General features: G+C 25.5%; 5 protein-coding genes across 5 annotated transcripts; 2 read left to right on the top strand and 3 right to left on the bottom strand.

The window, feature by feature from the left end:
* Positions 1–742: 742 nt before the first annotated feature.
* RPS27 (40S ribosomal protein S27, putative) lies at positions 743–1,255 on the bottom strand (the record flags this gene model as incomplete). Its single annotated transcript, XM_029007797.1, has 2 exons — positions 743–824; positions 1,089–1,255. 2 exons carry the CDS (start codon positions 1,253–1,255, stop codon positions 743–745), a joined length of 249 nt encoding a protein of 82 aa, XP_028864151.1.
* Positions 1,256–3,793: 2,538 nt separating this feature from the next.
* PmUG01_14024900 (carbamoyl phosphate synthetase, putative) lies at positions 3,794–10,828 on the top strand (the record flags this gene model as incomplete). Its single annotated transcript, XM_029007796.1, has 2 exons — positions 3,794–3,824; positions 4,152–10,828. 2 exons carry the CDS (start codon positions 3,794–3,796, stop codon positions 10,826–10,828), a joined length of 6,708 nt encoding a protein of 2,235 aa, XP_028864150.1.
* Positions 10,829–11,633: 805 nt separating this feature from the next.
* Positions 11,634–12,071, bottom strand: PmUG01_14024800 (CCAAT-binding transcription factor, putative; the record flags this gene model as incomplete). Its single annotated transcript, XM_029007795.1, has 1 exon — positions 11,634–12,071. One exon carries the CDS (start codon positions 12,069–12,071, stop codon positions 11,634–11,636), a length of 438 nt encoding a protein of 145 aa, XP_028864149.1.
* A 1,598-nt stretch (positions 12,072–13,669) lies between these two features.
* On the bottom strand, positions 13,670–15,742 carry PmUG01_14024700 (conserved Plasmodium protein, unknown function; the record flags this gene model as incomplete). Its single annotated transcript, XM_029007794.1, has 1 exon — positions 13,670–15,742. The coding sequence occupies one exon, from the start codon at positions 15,740–15,742 to the stop codon at positions 13,670–13,672; it is 2,073 nt and encodes a 690-aa protein (XP_028864148.1).
* Positions 15,743–18,144: 2,402 nt separating this feature from the next.
* PmUG01_14024600 (tripartite motif protein, putative) lies at positions 18,145–20,701 on the top strand (the record flags this gene model as incomplete). The annotated part of the gene is given in 3 exon segments (XM_029007793.1): positions 18,145–18,287; positions 18,549–19,710; positions 19,724–20,701. The coding sequence occupies 3 exon segments, from the start codon at positions 18,145–18,147 to the stop codon at positions 20,699–20,701; spliced, it is 2,283 nt and encodes a 760-aa protein (XP_028864147.1).
* Positions 20,702–21,479: the final 778 nt, after the last annotated feature.

Genomic DNA, 21,479 nt, shown 5'->3' with positions numbered 1-21,479 from the left:
CATTCCCATATGCAAATTTATGTACCCACATATATATATATATATATATATATATTTCCAATGACTTATGCTTTAATGGAGACCATGACCTCTTGATTCTTTGCATTATTCTCATAATAACGAATCTGTTTCATTAGTTCACATGTACATTAGAACTATGAACGCGGTCCTGTTCGTGTTTTTTTTTATTTCATTCGAATGATTTTAAATTTTGAAAAACATAAGAAATGTACGCCTTATTAATTAAGTGCACGTTTTCAATCATATATATATATATGGATATATCATCAAACTATAAAAACATTTTTCCTGTTTTGTTATGTGTGCACAATCAGTAGAAAAGGAACGATAATAATAATTGGCATAGAATCATTAAAATTTAAGTAACTGTAAATATTTTACTGGTGTCTTAAAGGATATGTGAATAATAAAAAATTTTTTACTCTTTTTATAAGTTTTTGTTGTTAAATATATATTAGAAATTAAAAATTCGCAAACAATATAAATGCTCGTAAATATGTATATGTATTATATCCATATATAAACATGAAAATTTATATTTACGAAAAGAAAATTTTAATATGTATATCTCATATTTCAATAAATATATATAAAAGTATATGTGTATTTCCCCATATGCTAACAAATATATTTCCTGAAACTGGTAAAAATTTTCCTTCATAATCCTCTAAAAAAAAAAACTTCCCTTAATATAGCCTATCATATCTCTTTTTCTGTTTATTTATTCTATTTTTTTTCTAAATGAGCAACCTTCTGTTAATTTACATTTTCCACCCGTTGGTTGGCATAACATAATGTTACAACTTAATTTCAAAATTAAAAAAAAAAAAGTATTTATATGTAATATATATATGATATCAAAAATAATAGGTGGCCATATGTTATAGAACAAATGATAAATTGAAAATAAAGAAATATAAATATATATATTATATATATACAAAAAAAAGGCAAATAGCTTCTCCTGTTATGCATAAAAGATGTTATGCAAAAGTACAGTATATGTTTATACAGAATGGCGTAAATGTGCAGAAAGTGAAATAACTTTTTTTTTTTTTTTGTTTTACCTTCCGCATAAAACTACATTTTGCGCGTGACTAAACAAAGTAGTAATTTGAAGACATCCTGGGCATTTTACATCCATAAAATAGGAATTTGGGCTGGGTATTAATCTTTTTAATTTATGTTTTTTGGCTTCTTCCGCTGGATCACGATTTAGCAAATCGACATTCATTTTGAATTATATAGAAAATAAACAATTGAAAATTATTTCAGAAAGTTTACGTACACAGGGGGTTTGACGTATACAGTGAATATATATATATATATATATATATATATATAATTTTTTTTTGTGTAAGTAACACCACAAAGCTTAATTTTATCGATAAATTATGTTTTATTGAATTAGTGATACTTTTAATTCAGTAAAATGGTAAAAGATATAATTTTTTTTCTATAAAGTAATTCGATTTTTTTGTTTCTTGTATGATTCATTATTCTACTCTTTTTTCTTTTGTAATATTATAGCATTACAATTTTAATAAAATACAATTTTTTTTTTTTTTTTTAAATTGTTTTCTCCCCCAAAAGAATGTGATTATATTATAATCTTTATTTTGCAATTTATTATTTTATTTTAAATAAAAGAGAAAAAAAAAATTTCATTACTAAATGCACTTGCTGTTACTTTTATACATATATAATATGAATTATATATAAACACATACGTACAATAAAAGCATTATGATGGGATTTCTCTTTTTCTATTCGCTGTTTTTATTATTTTCTCATTTTGAGCTCTTTTTCTAAATATATAGAAAAAGTAAATACCTCACTTTCAACAAGGAAATTTTTTATGAATTATATATACTTCATAATCTATAAATTTGCATATCTTTTGTGACTAAACACGTCAAAATAATGTTTATATAAGAATAAGTATTATCTTTTTTTTTTTTTTAACCTGAAGATGTAAAATACAAATTTTTAGCATATAAAGGGGTGAAAAGTGTGAAAACGCATAATGAATAATATGTAATATAATTTAAATTTTTAAGATAAGTAAATAATTATTCGTTATATAATAATAAGGATAACACTAAAAAATATCCTCTTTTAAATATTTTTAAAATAAATGTTTTATAAATCTATAATAAAAAGTATGTTATGTGCATTGATATATGTATATATATTTATACATATTTATATATTTTATGTGCAAATATTTTTTTTTCCTTTTTTATTGCTCTTTTATTGTTTTTGAGAAAAAAAAACGCATTTTCATAAATTTCAGAGAAAATTTAATATTGATGAGCAAAAGAGCAAAAAGAAAAATCGAATTATATCCTTCAATTTAATATTTTTCGATTTAAGCAATATATATTTACTTATTTTAGTGTATAAATATCAAAATTAATTCATATATTCTTATAATGTTTTTATATAGTTCTAAATATCAATATTAAAGAAAATACTTTTTTTTTTTAATTTTTTTTTTTTTTGTAGCTAACTAAAATTTAAAATTTTCTGGTTCATATATTTAGCTTAGCATTTATAAAGTACTATAATATATCCTTTTTACATGAAAATTTATGTCCTTTCTTATTCCGTTGTATTTTTAATATAATTCTAAATTAGATTTTATTATAGACGAATTTTTAATATATTGAATTCACTTCAATGGAGCTGAAAAAAGGGGAACACATTTTCTCATAATTAGACATTAAAAACGTTTTCTCATTATCTAGCATTTCTTATCGCAAATTATTTTTTGTCTTTTATTTTTTTTTTTTTCTTATTTATCCAAAAACACAGAAAAAAATAGAACATAATATATTAAGTAAAAAAAATGTTTATATTTACTTAACGGAAAAAAATATATAAGAATACGTACACATGATATGAACAGGCTCTTCTTCCCTTTTATATTTATTATGATACATCAAGAAAAAAATAAAATGTAAATATAATATATCGGCTTAATTTAACATTCTATCAATTTTATAACACAGGCATATGATATAGGCAGTAAAATATACATGTACTAGTTTTCAACGTTAAATTCTTTTAGCTTTTAAAGAGAATAAAATGCATGTACATATATTATATATATACCTTAAAAGCATATCCTTTTAAGCATAAATAAAAAAATTCTTGAAAAAACAGCAAAAGAAAAATAAGCGAAAATGAATGGACATTGAAAAATTTTTAATGTCACATATTTAGATGTATTAAACTAAAAAATGGAAGACGAAATAACATGGGAATAAATGCATCTATTTATTATATATATATGTATATTTAATATATTTATGTGTATAACATAGTCATTACAGTATACCATGATATCGTCTATATATAGCGTAATTTAGCGCAAAATTACTTACTATATAACAAAAAAAAAAAAAAAAAAAAAAAAGAAATACAAGGAATAAGAGAAAAAAAAAGAAAAAATAAATAATATGAAAAAAAAGAAAAAAAAATTAACAGTAAAAATATAATAAGAGAAAAGCAGAGGAGATTTTAACGTAAAGTTTTTTTTTATATCAAGAGAGTATTTTAGGCATATAATATAATGCTGCTTTTCTATGTAAAAATATATTTACTTTTTATTTATATTAAAATATGTTGAAAGGCTTTAACTAAAAAGAAGAATATGTATTCGTCACAAATATATTCCGGTAATTTAATTTTATAAACCTTCTTTTATTGTAAGTTTTAACATAATCTCAATATTTTTATTTAAATTTTCAATATCCTTTTTAAGAAAATGATAAAATCGTTGTTCTGGCCGGACTATGGTATATAGTAAAAATTTACAGTGTATATATGAAACAAATTGAATACACGTAAATGTTAAGAATACATACGTAATAGATTTTTATTTTAAGTAGTTCTATGTATACATATATACATATATATATATATATCTATATATTTATAACTATGCATGTAACTGTATGTAATCCTGTGCATATATAGATACATATATGAACTTTTACCCCTGTACATATAGATATAACTGCTCGTGCACCAGTACATGTGGATATACCTACATGTACACCTGTACATTTATATATACATATGAAAACATGTGGTTAATTTTTTCTTATTTGTCTTACATATAGATTACAAAACAGTGGGGAAGTTGATTCTTGAGGATAATACAGAATTTGTAGGTTATAGTGTGGGTTATGAAGGAGGAGAGGGGAAAAAGGTTATATCAAAAAATGAATTTATAAAATGTGACAATTCCAATGAAGTGATAAAAAAAAAAAACTATGTAAAGGAAGATTTGCTATTCAGTAATAGTAAAATTGAAAATGAAGAATATATTGTGACAGGAGAAGTTATATTCAACACTGCCATGGTTGGTTACCCGGAAGCCCTGACAGATCCAAGTTATTTTGGTCAGATTTTGGTTTTAACATTTCCTTCTATAGGTAATTATGGAGTGGAGGAAGTCAAACATAATAATTTTGGTTTAGTTGAAAATTTTGAAAGTAATAGAATTCAAATACAAGGATTAGTAATATGTGAATATACGAAAAAATCTTATCATTATAACTCTTATATTACGCTAAGTGAATGGTTGAAAATTTATAAAATACCTTGCATAGGAGGTATAGATACCAGAGCTTTAACAAAAATATTAAGAGAAAAGGGTAGTATGTTAGGAAAAATTGTAATATATAAAAATAGAAAGAATATAGATAAACTGTATAAAGAAGTAAGTTTATTTGATCCAGGTCAAATTGATACTCAGAAATATGTTTGTAATCATTTTATACGAGTATTTAAATTGAGCAAGGTTTCTGATGTGCATAATAGTAAAAGCAAAGAGGAACTAAAGGCGGTTAATGATATGAATGATTCTTTGTTTACAGATCAGGAAAATGATAGCAATATAAATGGCAGTCAGTATAACTACCAACGGGTATCGTCAATGAAAAAGACGGACTATAATAAAGATTTAAATAATCATTACGTTTTAACAAATAAAATGAATATTTTAACATCTTCAGATGAAAATTTAAAGGATTATAGTACTTACTACAATTACAACGTGAATAGTGAGGAAAATGATGTTTTCTGTAATTCATATGCGTTGTGTGAATACGATAAATATTTAATTGATGTTGAGGAGAATAGTCCATTCCATGATGAAAATGTAGATGAATATGGATATTACGATGTGGAAAAAAGTATGAAGAAAAACTTGATAAATGATACATATAGTAATAATGATAACTGTGGGGAGGTATTTTACGACTCTAGCGCAATGAATGAGAAAGGTGTAAAGATTGAAGAAGAGGGGATGCAAATTAATAATTGTACTTACCTAGATAGCGCTTTTAATAAAAATTCAAAGGGGGTCAAGAAGTTCAATTTGAATAATGATTATTCTACGTATATAAAAAAAAAAATGAATAACGAGGAGTTTTTAAAATTAGTAAATAAAAGGAAATCGGACAAGGAAAGAATTATCATTATTGTTGATTGTGGAATTAAAAATAGTATAATAAAAAATTTAATGAAAAATGGTAAAGATCTTCCATTAACATATATTATTGTACCGTATTATTATGATTATAATTACATAGATTATGATGCAGTGTTATTATCTAATGGTCCAGGGGATCCAAAAAAATGTGAACTTTTGATTGAAACGCTAAGAAAAAGCTTACATAAAAATAAAATTGTTTTTGGTATATGTTTAGGTAATCAACTATTAGGTTTATCGTTAGGATGTGAAACGTACAAAATGAAATATGGAAATAGAGGTGTAAATCAACCAGTTATTCAGTTGGTAGATAACAAATGTTACATTACTTCTCAGAATCATGGTTATTGTTTAAAAAAGAAAAATATATTAAGAAGAAAAGACATAACTATTAGTTATATAAATGCAAATGATAAATCAGTAGAAGGTATTGCACATAAAAATGGAAGATTTTATAGCGTTCAGTTTCACCCAGAAGGGAATAATGGACCGGAAGATACTTCATTTCTTTTTAAAAATTTTTTTTTAGATGTATTTAATAAAAAAAGAGAATTTAGAGAACATATCGGACATAATATTATTTGTATTAAAAAAAAAGTGCTGCTCTTAGGAAGTGGTGGTTTATGCATTGGCCAGGCAGGTGAATTTGATTATTCAGGTACTCAAGCAATTAAAAGTTTAAAAGAATGTGGTATTTATGTAATATTAGTTAATCCAAATATTGCGACTGTTCAAACATCAAAAGGATTAGCAGATAAGGTATATTTTTTACCCGTAAACTGCGAATTTGTAGAAAAAATTATTAAAAAGGAAAAACCTGATTTTATATTATGCACATTCGGTGGACAAACTGCTTTAAACTGTGCTCTTATGTTAGAGCAAAAAAAAGTTTTAAAAAAAAATAATTGTCTAGCCTTGGGTACATCTCTAGAATCTATTTTAATAACTGAAAATAGAAGTATGTTCGCTGAAAAATTAAGAGAAATAAATGAAGTTATTGCTCCATATGGAAGTGCAAAGAATGTTGAACAAGCTATTGAAGTTGCTAACAAAATTGGCTATCCCATTTTAGTACGTACCACCTTTTCCTTAGGTGGTTTAAATAGTAGTTTTATAAATAATGAAGAGGAGTTAGTTCACAAATGTAAAGAGATATTTTTACAAACAGATAATGAAATATTTATTGATAAATCATTAAGGGGATGGAAGGAAATCGAGTATGAATTGTTAAGAGATAACAAAAACAATTGCATAGCTATTTGTAATATGGAAAATATAGATCCATTAGGAATTCACACAGGGGACAGTGTGGTTGTGGCACCTTCGCAGACATTAAGTAATCATGAATATTATAAATTTAGGGAAATAGCTCTAAAGGTTATTACACATTTAAATATTATTGGAGAATGCAATATTCAATTTGGCATAAATCCTAAAACAGGAGAGTATTGCATTATTGAAGTTAATGCAAGACTAAGTAGAAGTTCTGCTCTTGCATCTAAGGCTACTGGTTATCCTTTAGCATATATATCTGCAAAAATTGCTTTAGGTTATGATTTAATTAGTTTAAAAAATAGTATAACAAGAAAAACTACTGCTTGTTTTGAACCATCTCTAGATTATATAATTACCAAAATTCCAAGATGGGATTTAAATAAATTTGAATTTGCTTCAAATACAATGAACAGTAGTATGAAAAGTGTAGGAGAGGTAATGTCTATAGGTAGGACATTTGAAGAATCTATACAAAAGTCTCTAAGATGTATTGATGATAATTATTTAGGTTTTAGTAATACGTATTGTATTGATTGGGAAGAAGCAAAAATTATAGATGAGTTAAAAAACCCATCTCCTAAGAGGATAGATGCAATTCATCAAGCTTTTCATTTAAATATACCGTTTGAAAAAATTCAAGAATTAACTAATATTGATTATTGGTTCTTATATAAATTTTATAATATTTTTAACCTACAAAACAAACTAAAAACATTAACATTGGAGCAGTTATCTTTTTTTGATTTGAAATATTATAAGAAATATGGTTTTAGTGATAAGCAGATTGCTTACTATTTATCATATAATAATACAAAAGTAACAGAAAGTACTGTTATGAAATATAGAGAAAGCTTAGGATTACATCCTCATATAAAAGTTATTGATACCCTGTCCGCAGAATTTCCTGCTTTAACAAATTATCTCTACTTAACATATCAAGGAGTAGAACATGATGTTTTGCCTTTAAATATGAAAAAGAAGAAGAAGGTGATGGTTGAAGGCAGTGGAAAAAGAAAGGAAAGTGGCAAAAACGTGTATAATAATAAAAATTTAGCAGTGGCAAGCGAAGGGGGAATAGGAGCATACAATATGAAGGGGGATAAGGAGGATAAAAGAAAACTTGCTAATATGTTCAACAATGATGGTTCTAATTATATTAATCTAACAAAAGTATCAAATGGTATAAATATAAATGAGTATGGTGTTGATATTGATAATAGCAATAGTAATAGCAACATGTTTAGCAAACATGGAAAAGAAGAAAGGAGCATAGGGTCTGATGAAACAAATATGTTTAGTGTGAACAATTCACCAAATAATTTATCATTTAACAATGAGCATAATATGGCTCAAGAGAATGTAAATAATGAAAATAAAAGAGAAACGTACGATAGTGGTAGTAGTTGTAGGAACGAGAAAAATGAAATTAAGACCGACAAATGCATGAAAGAATGTTTAGGTGAAAATAATAATAATTATTATAATCATTTAAATGGCACTGCATGCAATTTAAGAGTAGCGAATGCTAGTATAAATAACAAATCAAATGACATTTCAGGAAAATGTAATTACGGAAAAGATGTGAACATAAAAAGTACTAATAAAAATGATAGAAAAGTCAAAAACAAAGACATTGGTATGAACACTAATATTGAAGAAGCTATATCTAACAAAAGTTCCCACTCAACAAATGACCAATTATATTTAGATAATTTTAATACATCAGATGAAGAAATGGCAAATAAAAATATTGATATATATTTATCCAAAAAGAAAAAAAATTTAACTGACAATAAAAGTCCTGGGAATTCTTATTATGTAGTGGACTCTGTTTATAATAATGAATATAAATTAAATAAAATGAAAGAATTAATTAATAAAGAAAACGCAGATTCTAATTATGAAACTGCACAATATGAACTTGACTCTGTAACAGGCAAGTATCGAGAGATAAACAAGCATACGTTGTCAAGTAATATAGACGATTTTAATAAAGAAAAGGGTATAGATGCGAAACAGAAAAATGAAAAAAGCAGATATAGAAGTAGTAGCAACAACAACATTATGAGAAAACGAAGTAGTAAAAAAAGTAGTATCTGTTTTGATAATGAGGATAAGAGTAGCGATTGTTTCTCCGAATTATCCTTTATGCGTAATTGTTCCAAATTTAGTGAGGGAGAAAGTGATTATATGGACGAGGACGATGAGGATGAGTATGTGCACACATCGGATAGTAGTTGCTATGATGATTATGAAGTAGAGGAAGATGAAGACGAAGCATATGATTCATTATTATCTAAGGGTTCAAAAAAGTCTTCCTTGCATTCAGGACATAAGAATATATTTAATGAAAAATTTAATGGAATTGAATTTAAGATAATTAATGATAGAAATGAGAAAGAAAAGGAAAAGAAAAAATGTTTTATGGTATTAGGTTGTGGTTGTTACAGAATAGGTAGCTCAGTGGAATTTGATTGGAGTGCTATACATTGTGTTAAAACTATTAGAAAATTAAATCATAAAGCAATTTTAATAAATTGTAATCCTGAAACGGTTAGTACTGATTATGATGAGAGTGATAGATTATATTTTGATGAAATAACAACAGAAGTTATTAAATTTATATATAATTTTGAAAAAAGTCAAGGTGTTATAATTGCGTTTGGTGGGCAAACATCTAATAATTTAGTTTTCAGTTTGTATAAAAATAATGTAAATATATTAGGATCTAGTGCTAAGAGTGTTGATTGCTGTGAGAATAGAAATAAGTTTTCGCATTTATGTGACTCGTTAAAAATTGACCAACCAAAGTGGAATAAGTTTACGAAATTGTCGAAAGCAATTCAATTTGCAAACGAGGTAAAATTTCCAGTGTTGGTAAGGCCATCCTATGTATTGTCAGGTGCAGCTATGAGAGTTGTGAATTGTTTTGAAGAATTAAAGAACTTTTTAATGAAAGCAGCAATAGTTAGTAAGGATAATCCTGTAGTTATATCAAAGTTTATTGAAAATGCTAAGGAAATAGAAATTGATTGTGTAAGTAAAAACGGGAAAATCATTAATTACGCTATATCAGAACATGTAGAAAATGCAGGAGTACATTCTGGAGATGCTACGTTAATACTTCCTGCACAAAATATCTATGTAGAAACCCATAGAAAGATAAAAAAAATTTCAGAGAAAATATCTAAATCGTTAAATATATCTGGACCATTCAATATCCAATTTATATGCCATCAGAATGAGATAAAAATAATAGAATGTAATTTAAGAGCATCAAGAACTTTTCCATTTATATCTAAAGCATTAAATTTAAATTTTATCGATTTGGCTACAAGAATATTAATGGGGTATGATGTAAAACCATTTAATATATCATTAATAGATTTAGAATATACTGCTGTGAAATCTCCTATCTTTTCATTTAATAGATTACATGGTTCCGATTGTATATTAGGTGTTGAAATGAAATCAACAGGAGAAGTAGCATGTTTTGGTTTAAACAAATATGAAGCATTGCTAAAATCTTTGGTAGCTACAGGTATGAAATTACCTAAAAAATCTATTTTGATAAGTATTAAAAATTTAAATAATAAACTAGCATTTGAAGAACCTTTTCAGTTATTATTCTTAATGGGATTCACAATTTACGCAACGGAGGGAACGTATGATTTTTATTCCAAGTTCTTAGAATCATTTAATGTCTCAAAAGACTCAAAATTTCATCAAAGACTTATAAGGGTGCATAATAAAAGTTCTGAATTTTTACTTCCTAACATAACAGATTTGATTATGAATCATAAAGTGGAAATGGTTATTAATATAACAGATACTCTCAAAACAAAAGTTAGTTCAAACGGTTATAAAATTAGGAGACTTGCTTCAGATTTTCAGGTGCCACTAATAACGAACATGAAGCTGTCCTCATTATTTATAGATTCATTGTATAGAAAGTTTTCAAGAAGAAAGGAAAAGAGATCTTTCTATACAATTAAGAGTTATGATGAATATATAAGTTTGGTTTAAGTGGAAAGGAGGCCAAATTATTACAGTTTCGAATTATGTGCTTTGTTTTCTTTATGATTTTTGCTGCTTAGGTTAAGATATGTCTTATTAATAGTACATTGCAGTTTTTTTTTTATGTACATATATGTATGTATATATCACTTAAATAATTTAAAAAGTAAAAAAAAAAAAAAATGTAGGAAACGTTTTTACGAATACAAAGAGTAAAAGTTACGTGGTTGTGAAATTTATCTGCCCCTTTACAATTTTTATTACAGTTACATTGAATTTTTTTTTCATTTTTTCTTTTCTTTTACACTTGACATTGTTCTACTTTAAATACACGAACAAATTTCCAATCATTTTAAAGATTGTATGTCGTTTTTGAGTTTTCGTAAAAGTGTATTGTGTATATGCTAAAATGCTCACAGAACTACCATTCTATTTTCTTTATGTAGTATTTAAACAACAGATACATAATGCATGTTCTGCGTTTTCTTTTATTAACAGGTTACATTGTTTATGCTCGTATTATTAACACGTATAAGTAACAAAACAAAAAAAAAAAAAAAAAAAAAAAATTTTTTTCCTAATTCGTAAATATAAAACTGAAATTTCAAAATAGTTCAATCATGAAATTACAGATTTTCGTGCTGCATTAATCCGTGACATACACATATGTATATGCATGCATGCGAATAAGCTAAAAACTGTCAATAGCATTTAGGTAAGAACAAAAAAAGGACAGCGAATTATGAACTCATATTTTCCACTAGGTGCTACAAAAATTTGCAGACTTTTTAATATATTCTCGCGCTTTACCTTTTCATTCTAAAGCTTGCAGTAATAGGTCAAAATCATCTTCTTTATTCTTTGTATTTGCCTCAGTACTTGTCACATCCTTTTCTTCATCATTTTCATTATTTTTGGATGTTTCCTTTTTATTATTTTCTTCTTGAATATCTACCTGTTTTTTTAATTCATCATATATATCTAAAAATAAGGAATCATCTAGGGAATTTAAAATATCTCGGACAAAGAGAGTAGACCTTTTTTCATTTTCGCAATGTTCTATTGCCCCTTCAGTTATATACAGAATAAAAATAGACAAGCACTTACTTAAAGTATTCACTGCTTCTTTTCGGATTCTATAATTATTAAGATTTACATTATTATGTATTATTTTTGAAATAATGCCATGGGGCAAACCAAACATTGTTTCTTTAATTAAATTTATATTTTCTTTATTGTCTTTTTCATCCATGTTTTTGCCAAGAATATTCAATATAAATACGTCGGGGTGAGTAAATCGCAGGGATGTACGTTGTGTGAAGAATTTGAATTATATAAAATTTGGAAAGGGAACAAAAGAAATTTATTAAACGAAATATGCAAAATGTAAAGTTATAAGTTGTTATTTTCCCCTCACAATATGGTGAAATTTGTATTATTAATAAGGGTGCAAATGTATATATTAACATAAATAAATAAATATATATACATATATATATATATATACATACATACACTATGTCGTAAAATAAAACGTAGATACTGGAAAATAAGGAATGAATAATCGCTTATGACACTATTTCAATTCACTAATCCTAAGGACAAAAAAAATAAAAATAAAAGAAAGGAAATGAAAAATGTAGCTAATAAAATTGTAACACACTTCTTACATTTTCTGAAAAACGAGCATTCTTTTTCATATTTTCGTTTTGCATCTGCGCATTTTTTATATTAATAATAGGGTTGGGAAAAAATGTATTTTTTCGTGCTTCATATTTTCATAATTCCACGAATGCAAAAATAAAGGAACGTCATAATATTCGTGGTAATAAAACATAATATTTTTTATGGAAATTAAATATTACATTATTCGAAGAAAGTCCATGATGTAACAAGCTATTCATGTATATGTATATATATATAAATATTTATTTATTTGCACATTTACGTTTTTTAAGCCCTGTTTTGCTGATATATAAAACTTCTATTTTATATTTTTCAACCCCATACTTTAAAAAATGATTAATTTTTTGCCCTCATTTATTGTTATTCGGAATTACCTCGGAATTTAATATGTTCATAAAACTACTTTCACTAACGTGAAAATATACTTAATTTTGTTTCTCTTTATTTATTAAAAATAAGTAGGACGAACACACATTTGCAGTAGTGTATATATATGTATATATATATACATACAAATATATCGCGCCAATTTCATCCATACATTGTTAGATAAGAAAAAGTTTTAAAAACAGAAAATAAAGAGCATGTACTATCCAAATATGTATATCTGTATGTATATTATATATATATACCATGCTTGTGTGTTATGTGTGATGAAAAATGCATTGAAATAAAAATGAAACAAAAGTACATGCCTAATAATGTGCAGTATAATATAAGAGCATAATTAATAGGCCAAAAATAACAAAAAAAAAAAAAAAAAAAAAGACTGAAATGAAGTAAATATTTGAACAAAATGAGGGTAATAAAATAAGTATGCGTAAAATGATGGAAACTTACAAAATAAAAGTAATATAATTAAATATGATGTAGACCAAAAAAAGAAAAAAAACTAAAAAAATTTTATACAAGTGCATAAAAATAATTAAAAAATTTTAAAAGTTTTATAAAAATTTAAGAATGATACTTTAAAAATCAAAAAATTTGTGTTTATTGTAAAAATATGCAAATTCCTTTATGAGAATAAAAAATTATTTATTGCTACTACTGTGGTTTCATTTTCCGTTCTACTGTAGATTCTATGATTATTTCAATTTCCTTTATCGTGTCTATTACCATTCTTATTTCACAGCCCCTATTCCGCACTGAGACACGAAGGAGGATCTACTTAAATATGGGATTGCGCATGTTAAGTAGAGACTGTTCGTATGTTTTGATATCCAGATTCTTACAATAAGGTTTTTGGTGTAAAGTTGTAATAGGAAATTCTGTTTTGTCATATTCGGATTCGTGTGTATCATCAATATCAATTTCTACGCAATTTTTATCTCGACAGCATTTGTTATTCATGTTACATTTGTTTTTGAACTTATTCATGCAGTTTAAAGACAAAGGGGATTTATCCTCTTTCAATTCGTAAAATGTGATAAAATTTTTACAAGTAATTTTTTCATATATTATTATAATAAGATGTTTCAATATTATAAACATCATTCTGATACAATTGAATGTATCATTTATTGTGAAGATAATATTTTGAAAAGCATAAAATAGCATAAGCAAATGTATATGTATATTATTATATACATAATGATAACAAAAAAAATTAAAACTATTTTCATATATGTCTCGATATACATATATGCTGTAATAAATAGATACAATATATAAACCCATAACTAAAACATAATGCGCAAAAATGTAGCAAAATATTTTATACAAAATACCATACATGGTTAAGATAACACTAAATTTGTTATTATCTTTTATGAATATTCTTAATATAAATAAAGAAAAGACAATAATTGATATAACTAATAATTCTCCGAAAAAGGAGTAAAGAGCATACTTATATATCTTGTTCATTTCTAAATAAATGTAATTCATAATATACTCTTCATCGATTAAATGGATAATATCTATATCTTTTATTGGCGTACTTGAATCATTTTCTCCTACATCATGATATTTATTTATGTTCGTTCCCATTGCGTCATCACTTTTATTATTACTACTCACATTGGTATTGTTGCTGTTATTACTGTCTATATTACTATTGATAATTGCTCTGTGAGTGCTACCACTGTTATGCTGAGAATTGCCATTATTTTCAGCTTGACTTTCCCTTTTACTGCTCCTAAAAAGGATGTTAAAATATTTCATTTTATTTTCAATTTTTTTTAATACTTTACTCTCGCTATTTAGAAGATCTGCATGCGTGTCCGGCTTATTTTCATAAGCCTTACAATATTTATTCTTCTCTAGATGACTCCTAACGATATTTTTTATGTTTTCATGTTCTTTTGAATGCCCGCTTTGAGAATTTAAATCAAATTCGTTATAAGTATGTGGAAAACGTGTAATTAAATAAATACCTATGACTATATTAACACATAAAGAGATTAACCTTAAATATAAGGCAAATTTTTCTTTGTGTCTTCTATTATTTTTGTATATCATTTCAGATGTATAATAGTAAGCATCATTATAGTAAGACATTTGTCGTGATAATTGTTTTTCATCCTTAAAAATATTTTCCTGTTCATTAGTATTATCCATTGATAGCATAAAGTATTTAGAAAAATTATTTATATTTTTTTTAATTTTATTATTATTGTTATTATGATTCTCTTTATCACTCTTATTCGTTTGCAAGGATTTATTTTTTTTTCCTTTTTTCCATAACTTTTTTATATATTTTTCTTCTTTCATACTTTTCATATTTCTCTTTTTTGTTGCTCCCTTATTTATATGTTCATGTGCTTTGCATATTCCGGGTATATTATTTCCTTCAACATCCACATCTTCTTCATTTGTATTTACTTTTAGACCTATACCTGCTTCTTCATCGTCTTCGTGTTCGTCATCTTCATCTTCTATTTCATCTTCTTCTGAATCTTCCCCCTCATATTCTTCCTCATCCTCATCTTCATCTTCTTCGTGTCCTTCATTACTACCACTTTTTCCCCCATAATATCCATATATTTTTTCATTGTATTCGCTGAAACTTACCTTCTTGGCACAATTTTCATTCTCTAAATCTTGACTTTCCAATAATACGTATCTGCTATCATTTTCGTCATAGTTCATATCTTCTTTAAATACATAGCTACTTATAAACGAATAAATTGTTAATAAATTACTGTCATTTTTTTTGCTAACTTCACCATTTTTTTGTGTGTCATTTTTTTCGCTCTTAATTGTGTCATTTCTTTGTAAACTTTTTAAATTATCCATTTCTTTCCCTGCATTTGGATAACCGTAAATTTACTTATTGCATTTGTGTTTGTGTGTGTGTGTGTGTGTATACAAATGTGTACAGTGTATACAGGGTGTGTAGATTTTTGTATAAATGTTATACATATACGTTACATGCACAGCTCTCTTTACAGAGTTTTACTGAAATTCTTTATCTATAACAGAATTTTATATTTTTATTATTTATTATATTAGTCTTAATCTAATTATTTTACTTAAAAATTTTTGATAATTAAAAAAGAAAAAAAAATTAGGAGGAAAATAGAAGGGGAAAGAAACAAAAAAAAAAAAAAAAAGAGTGATACGAAATTTGTAAAAAAAAAAAAATTAATGCACAAATATGCATTTCATAACTTTATAATCCTACATTTTTTTATTTTTTTTCCTTTTTTATTTTCCTCAAAATTAATGAATCTTAAGAAATTAATTAACATTAGAAATGTGGATGTTTCCTATAATTTTATGTTATTTTGAAATAAATAAAAATTAGTAAATAATGGTGGGTACTTCTATATGTATTCAATTACAATTTAAAAATTGAATATAGAAAAATGAAATTATTGGAATTAAAAAAAGAAAATAGGTAAATAATAAAAAAATTTAAATAAAGTAAAAAAAAAGGTCATTGGAAAACTATATAATATATGGAAAAATGTTTAAAGGAAAAGTAATAAAATGTTTAGAACGAGAAAATAAAAATATAATTTGTTTTACTCTTTACGGAAGAGCGTCATGAGGAAAAGTCGTAATAAAAATGAGCGACAAAAGTGATAAAAACGATTGGCAGAAGTGATAAAAAGCTATTATATGTAAAAATAACTATTCTGTTCGTGCGTTCATATCTACATTTTCTCATGAATATATTTTTTTTTTTTTAAATAGCTAAAAAAATTTTACATCCCTCGAAGTCTAATATACTTCAAGTATTATATGTAAGAACAGAAAACTATGTATATGTAAATGTGTGAAAGTTCTTGTATTTATGCATGTGTATTATTATTATTGTATGTATGTTCGTATAAATGTATGGTTGCATGTTTGAAGGAGAACATCTATTCTTTGAAAGAAAATCGCTACAAAATTTAGCTACATTGAATACTTGGGTTTATAAAGTTATTTTATAATGTCTAATTATTAAAGTAATGTTTATATATTGTTACTACTTATTTTCCAGTTCTCCAGGTGAAAATAGGTTGTTATATAGAAAAAAAGTAATACAAAAAAAAAAATATTACGGCAATATATGATGTGAAAAATTATATAAACTTCATATATATATGAGCACAATGGAGCGTTTAGTAAAAAAGGAAACAAAGATAACATAAAAATATAATGTGAAATAACACAAAATTATCACTATAATACTATTATTATTATGCTAAATATATAAACAGGCACATGTGAATGCATTAATTTAAATTCAATGCACAACGACTTAAAAAGGTTAAAACCTTATGTGGAAAAAAAATGGTGCATAGTTATGTAAAAGTTAAGGTGTAATATAGTCGCGGTGGTATATATGAATACAGTTCTGCGAAAATACAAATATAAAAATTGTTTTAATTTACATGAAAAAAAAACAAATTATTTCCTGTAAATGTCTAGGAAAATATGTTAAGCTTTCTTTTAAAAATATATTTTGCACAAAATGCAACAAAAAAAAAAAATAAAATACATGGAACTATTACTAAAATTGATATATTTTTTTTTATCACACTGGTAAAAATTTCGTCAAAATATATGTCCAAAAGTGCCTGTAACTGTATTTCTTTAAATTTACAACTTTTTTTAAATATTTCGTTATATGTTTATTCTGAACAATAAAAAAAAAAACAAACAAGCAGATAAATGTGTCAACTCAATTTTTTTTTTTTTCTTTTGCCCAGTTTTTCTCTTTGCTTGTTAAATCTTCTATTTTGCTTTGGAAAAAAAATAAAAATAAATTAATAAAATAAATAGGAACAGGAGTAATTTTCACCTTTTGTAATGTTAAACACATTTATTTAATAGAAAATACCTATGAATTATATCGTATATTTTTTTTTACGATTGAGATTTGGTATTGTTATAATATTCCAATAGTAATTGTTCTTGCTTTATTTATTTTTTACTTTTAATGGGTAATGGACAAAATTAGACATTTGATTGTGTGTGCAGATAAATGAACATTTTTGTGATAAATATTCTTCCTTTACTTTGTGGCATTTTAGTACTTTTATAAACATAAAGTTGATATATATATATATATATGTGTAAATTTTACCCCCCTTTTTGGCTAGAAAAATTGGAAGAATGATTTTTTTTATTCCTCTCATTTTTTCCAATCCATGAGCATTTTTTAACATCTTTTTGTTCTAATCTGAAAAAAAAAAATATGCAGGATGAATAATATGTCCTCATCGAACGAAGTTATAAAATTAAAAAGCGAACATTCCTCTGACATTTCAGAAAAGTGTAGCGAAGAATTCGAGGAAGAGGGAGAGGAAGGCTCAGAAAAGGAGTTATGTGAAGTAGATAATGAGCAGTAAGCCAGCATTTATGCAAGTTTTTCTATAATTGCATATTCACTTTCATATATGCACACATTTAACTCTGCTTCATTGGAAAAAATAAGAAATTAATAACTGTTGGGCGTACGGTACACATGCGTATGTTTACATATGTATTCTATGTTTTTATACATATGCACATGTATACGTATATATGTATATGTTCTTGTTGATGCGCATTAAAAAAAAAAACAAACGCTACTGAAAATTTTGGTACCTTTTCTTTGTAGCGTTAGAACCTATCGATGCGCCAACTGCAGTAGGGAAGTCGAGGATGTTTTAATTTTATCATGTAAACACTTGATTTGTCTAATTTGTGCAAGTATACAATTACAGAAAAAATACGAGAACTTTTTGAAAACTTGCTCCAAAGAAAAAAGTGTAAAAAAAAAGGTAGAAAATTATAAGATAGAAGAATGCTTTGTAAATCCCCAAAATGCAAAGAATGAAAGAATGAATAGTAGTGAAATAGAAATGATATTTAAAAAAGAAAAATTAGGTTATATTACATGTTTTTTATGTAATATTAAAAACAAACTTACTTTAGATACAGTTGAATTACTAACAAAAGTTGGTCTATTTTCATCCGATGTTTTAAATGTTCATACATTTTACTTTAATTTCTTAAGTAATAATGAAGAACAAAAAAATAAAATTATTAATGAAGAAGATGTTAAAAAGTTAAGTGTAACTTTTAATGACACGTTAAATATTGATGTTTTAAAAAATGAAAATTTAAAAAAATTGTTAGTAGCAAGTAGTAAATATAAATACCTTGATGAACATACAGACGATTTAAATAGATATTCCTACATATGTAATATTTGTTCATTCAATGAAGCTAAAATATACTGCAAAGACTGTGTAGAATATTTATGTGAAGAATGTTGTAGTAGTATACACGATAACGATGTTCTAAATAAATTAAATTGTGAAAATAGGAAAATTCATAATTACTATGAAATAGACAAAAAGGGTATACATCTTAAAAAAATAGCAAAGTGTCCAAAGAAATTTTTAAACGTAACAGGGGATGATATAGAAATTCTAACCAATATGGAAGAAGAAAGTTTTCATGAAAATTCCGCAAAAAAGAAGTACAAAGTTTATGACGATGATGATTACTCTGATTTTGACAAGTATGACGAAAAGCATTTTTATGAAAGAAAAAAAATGCTAATAGATAAGGAGGGAAAAAAGAAAAACAACCTTAGAATTTCGGAAAAACTAAATAATCTAGTAGAGGATCTAAAAAATGCAAGTAGTTATGACAGTGAAAATTCTTCTATTATGGGAACAATAGGATCATCTACTGGAATGGGTGAATATCTGAAGGGAACTAAAAAAAAGGAGAAAATAAGAAAAGAACGACTTAGCGATAGGTGTAGCGGTAGAAGAAAAAAAAAAAAAAAAAAAAAAAAAAAAAACGGAAAAATTATTTGATAAAAGGAGCAGTATAGTACAAAATGAAAAAAGATATGATATCCAGGAAGAGACAGAAAAATATGGGAACGTATGTCTTTTATCAAACAGCAGTGTATGTCGCGTTGATATAAGTTCAAGTGATGATAGTTGTCTCTATTCAAATAATAGCTCGGAGAGGGAAATATGCATAACAAATGTAAAAGCAAATACACTAAATAATGGAGCAAATAAAATAATAACTGACAGCAGTATAAATAATAAAAATTTTACAACAATTGAAAACATAAGATGCAATCAACACTATAATTATCCCATACAATATTTTTGTCACACCTGTTGTAGCAAATGTTTTTGCTCAGAATGTGCAATTAATGGAATACATACTACAGATTGTAATATTGAAAATATAAATACTGCTTTTATAACAGTTTTAAATAATTACTTAATACAATGGAATGAAATAATAAGTGACCTAATAAATGATTTGGAGAGAAATTTTTACGAATCTTTACAAGATACAAAAAATGATTGGTCTTCCATATTAAGCGAATGTTACTATGATTTAAACAGTAAAATTAGTTATATAAATAATAACTTACGTAAAAAAGAAAAAGAAATTTTTGAACAATTTGATTTATATATGAATAATTTCAAGAAAGAAAATTTAGAGTATATCCAACTTTTAAACTACAAATATGAGGATATTGAGAGAACAATAAATATAATTCGAGATAACAAATTTCAAAATAATCCAATAGATATTATTAAATTTTATAGAGAAAATATAGATGTTATAGATAAAACTATTTTACTAAATAATGATTTTAAACCTATAGAAGAATTATCAAAAATCAGAGAGAGTAAAATTTTTTACATGAATTTGTATTCCTCTCAAATAATTAGTTATCTGAGGTATTTGCAAAATTTTTTGAAGCCAAATAATTTGGTATCATCTGTGTCGTAACTTTCCTTTTGTACAAATGCGTACAGTGACGGTGTGTGATTTTTTTTTTCATTTTTTTTAAAAAACAGAGGATTTTTTTTTGAGTGCATACTTATAAGGAAACATATATATTAATATACATACATATATGAATATATAAATATATATATACATGCATGTTGTGGGAGTGAATATTCTACTAATATTGTTTTTTGTTACTCTTATTTATTACGTATGTTGCATGCAAATTTGCGTAGCATTTTTATGGAATGTCATGGTATGCTTCGTAATTTTGTGCATTTCTTGTATTTCTTCATTTCTATATATTTATATATATACATAAATATGAGTTAATTATAATGTAGAAGTTAGTATTTCTTTTCTTAAACGATAATGCAATTTTATTTTTTAATAACGTCACTTGAGATGCACTACTCAGATTTCATTCAGTTTTGTTTTTCTGTACATACTATTATCACTCACGCAAAAAATCATTCTTGCATTTCTTTTCTTTTTTTTTTTTTTTTTTTTTTTTTTTTTTTTTGTTATGCACGAATGTTCGCACATGCACAAGAAAATCATAAATTTGCGATATATGTACGGTGCCTAAATGTATGCATATATGCATGTGTATGCAACCTATATGCGTACATATGAATCTATTTATATAGCCTTATGCGAAAAAAAAAAAATTTTAAAAGAAAAAAGCAATACTAGCATGCTTCCTAAAATTTTTTTTTTTTTTTGTTATCCCCGTAAACCCTAGTTAATAGGAAAACAAATATGATAATACGAGAAA

This window comes from Plasmodium malariae (assembly GCF_900090045.1).
Source record: "Plasmodium malariae genome assembly, chromosome: 14".
Classification (NCBI taxonomy): domain Eukaryota; phylum Apicomplexa; class Aconoidasida; order Haemosporida; family Plasmodiidae; genus Plasmodium; species Plasmodium malariae.
The sequence above is the reverse complement of the archived record's forward strand: the minus strand, read 5'-3'. Positions and strand labels throughout refer to the sequence as shown.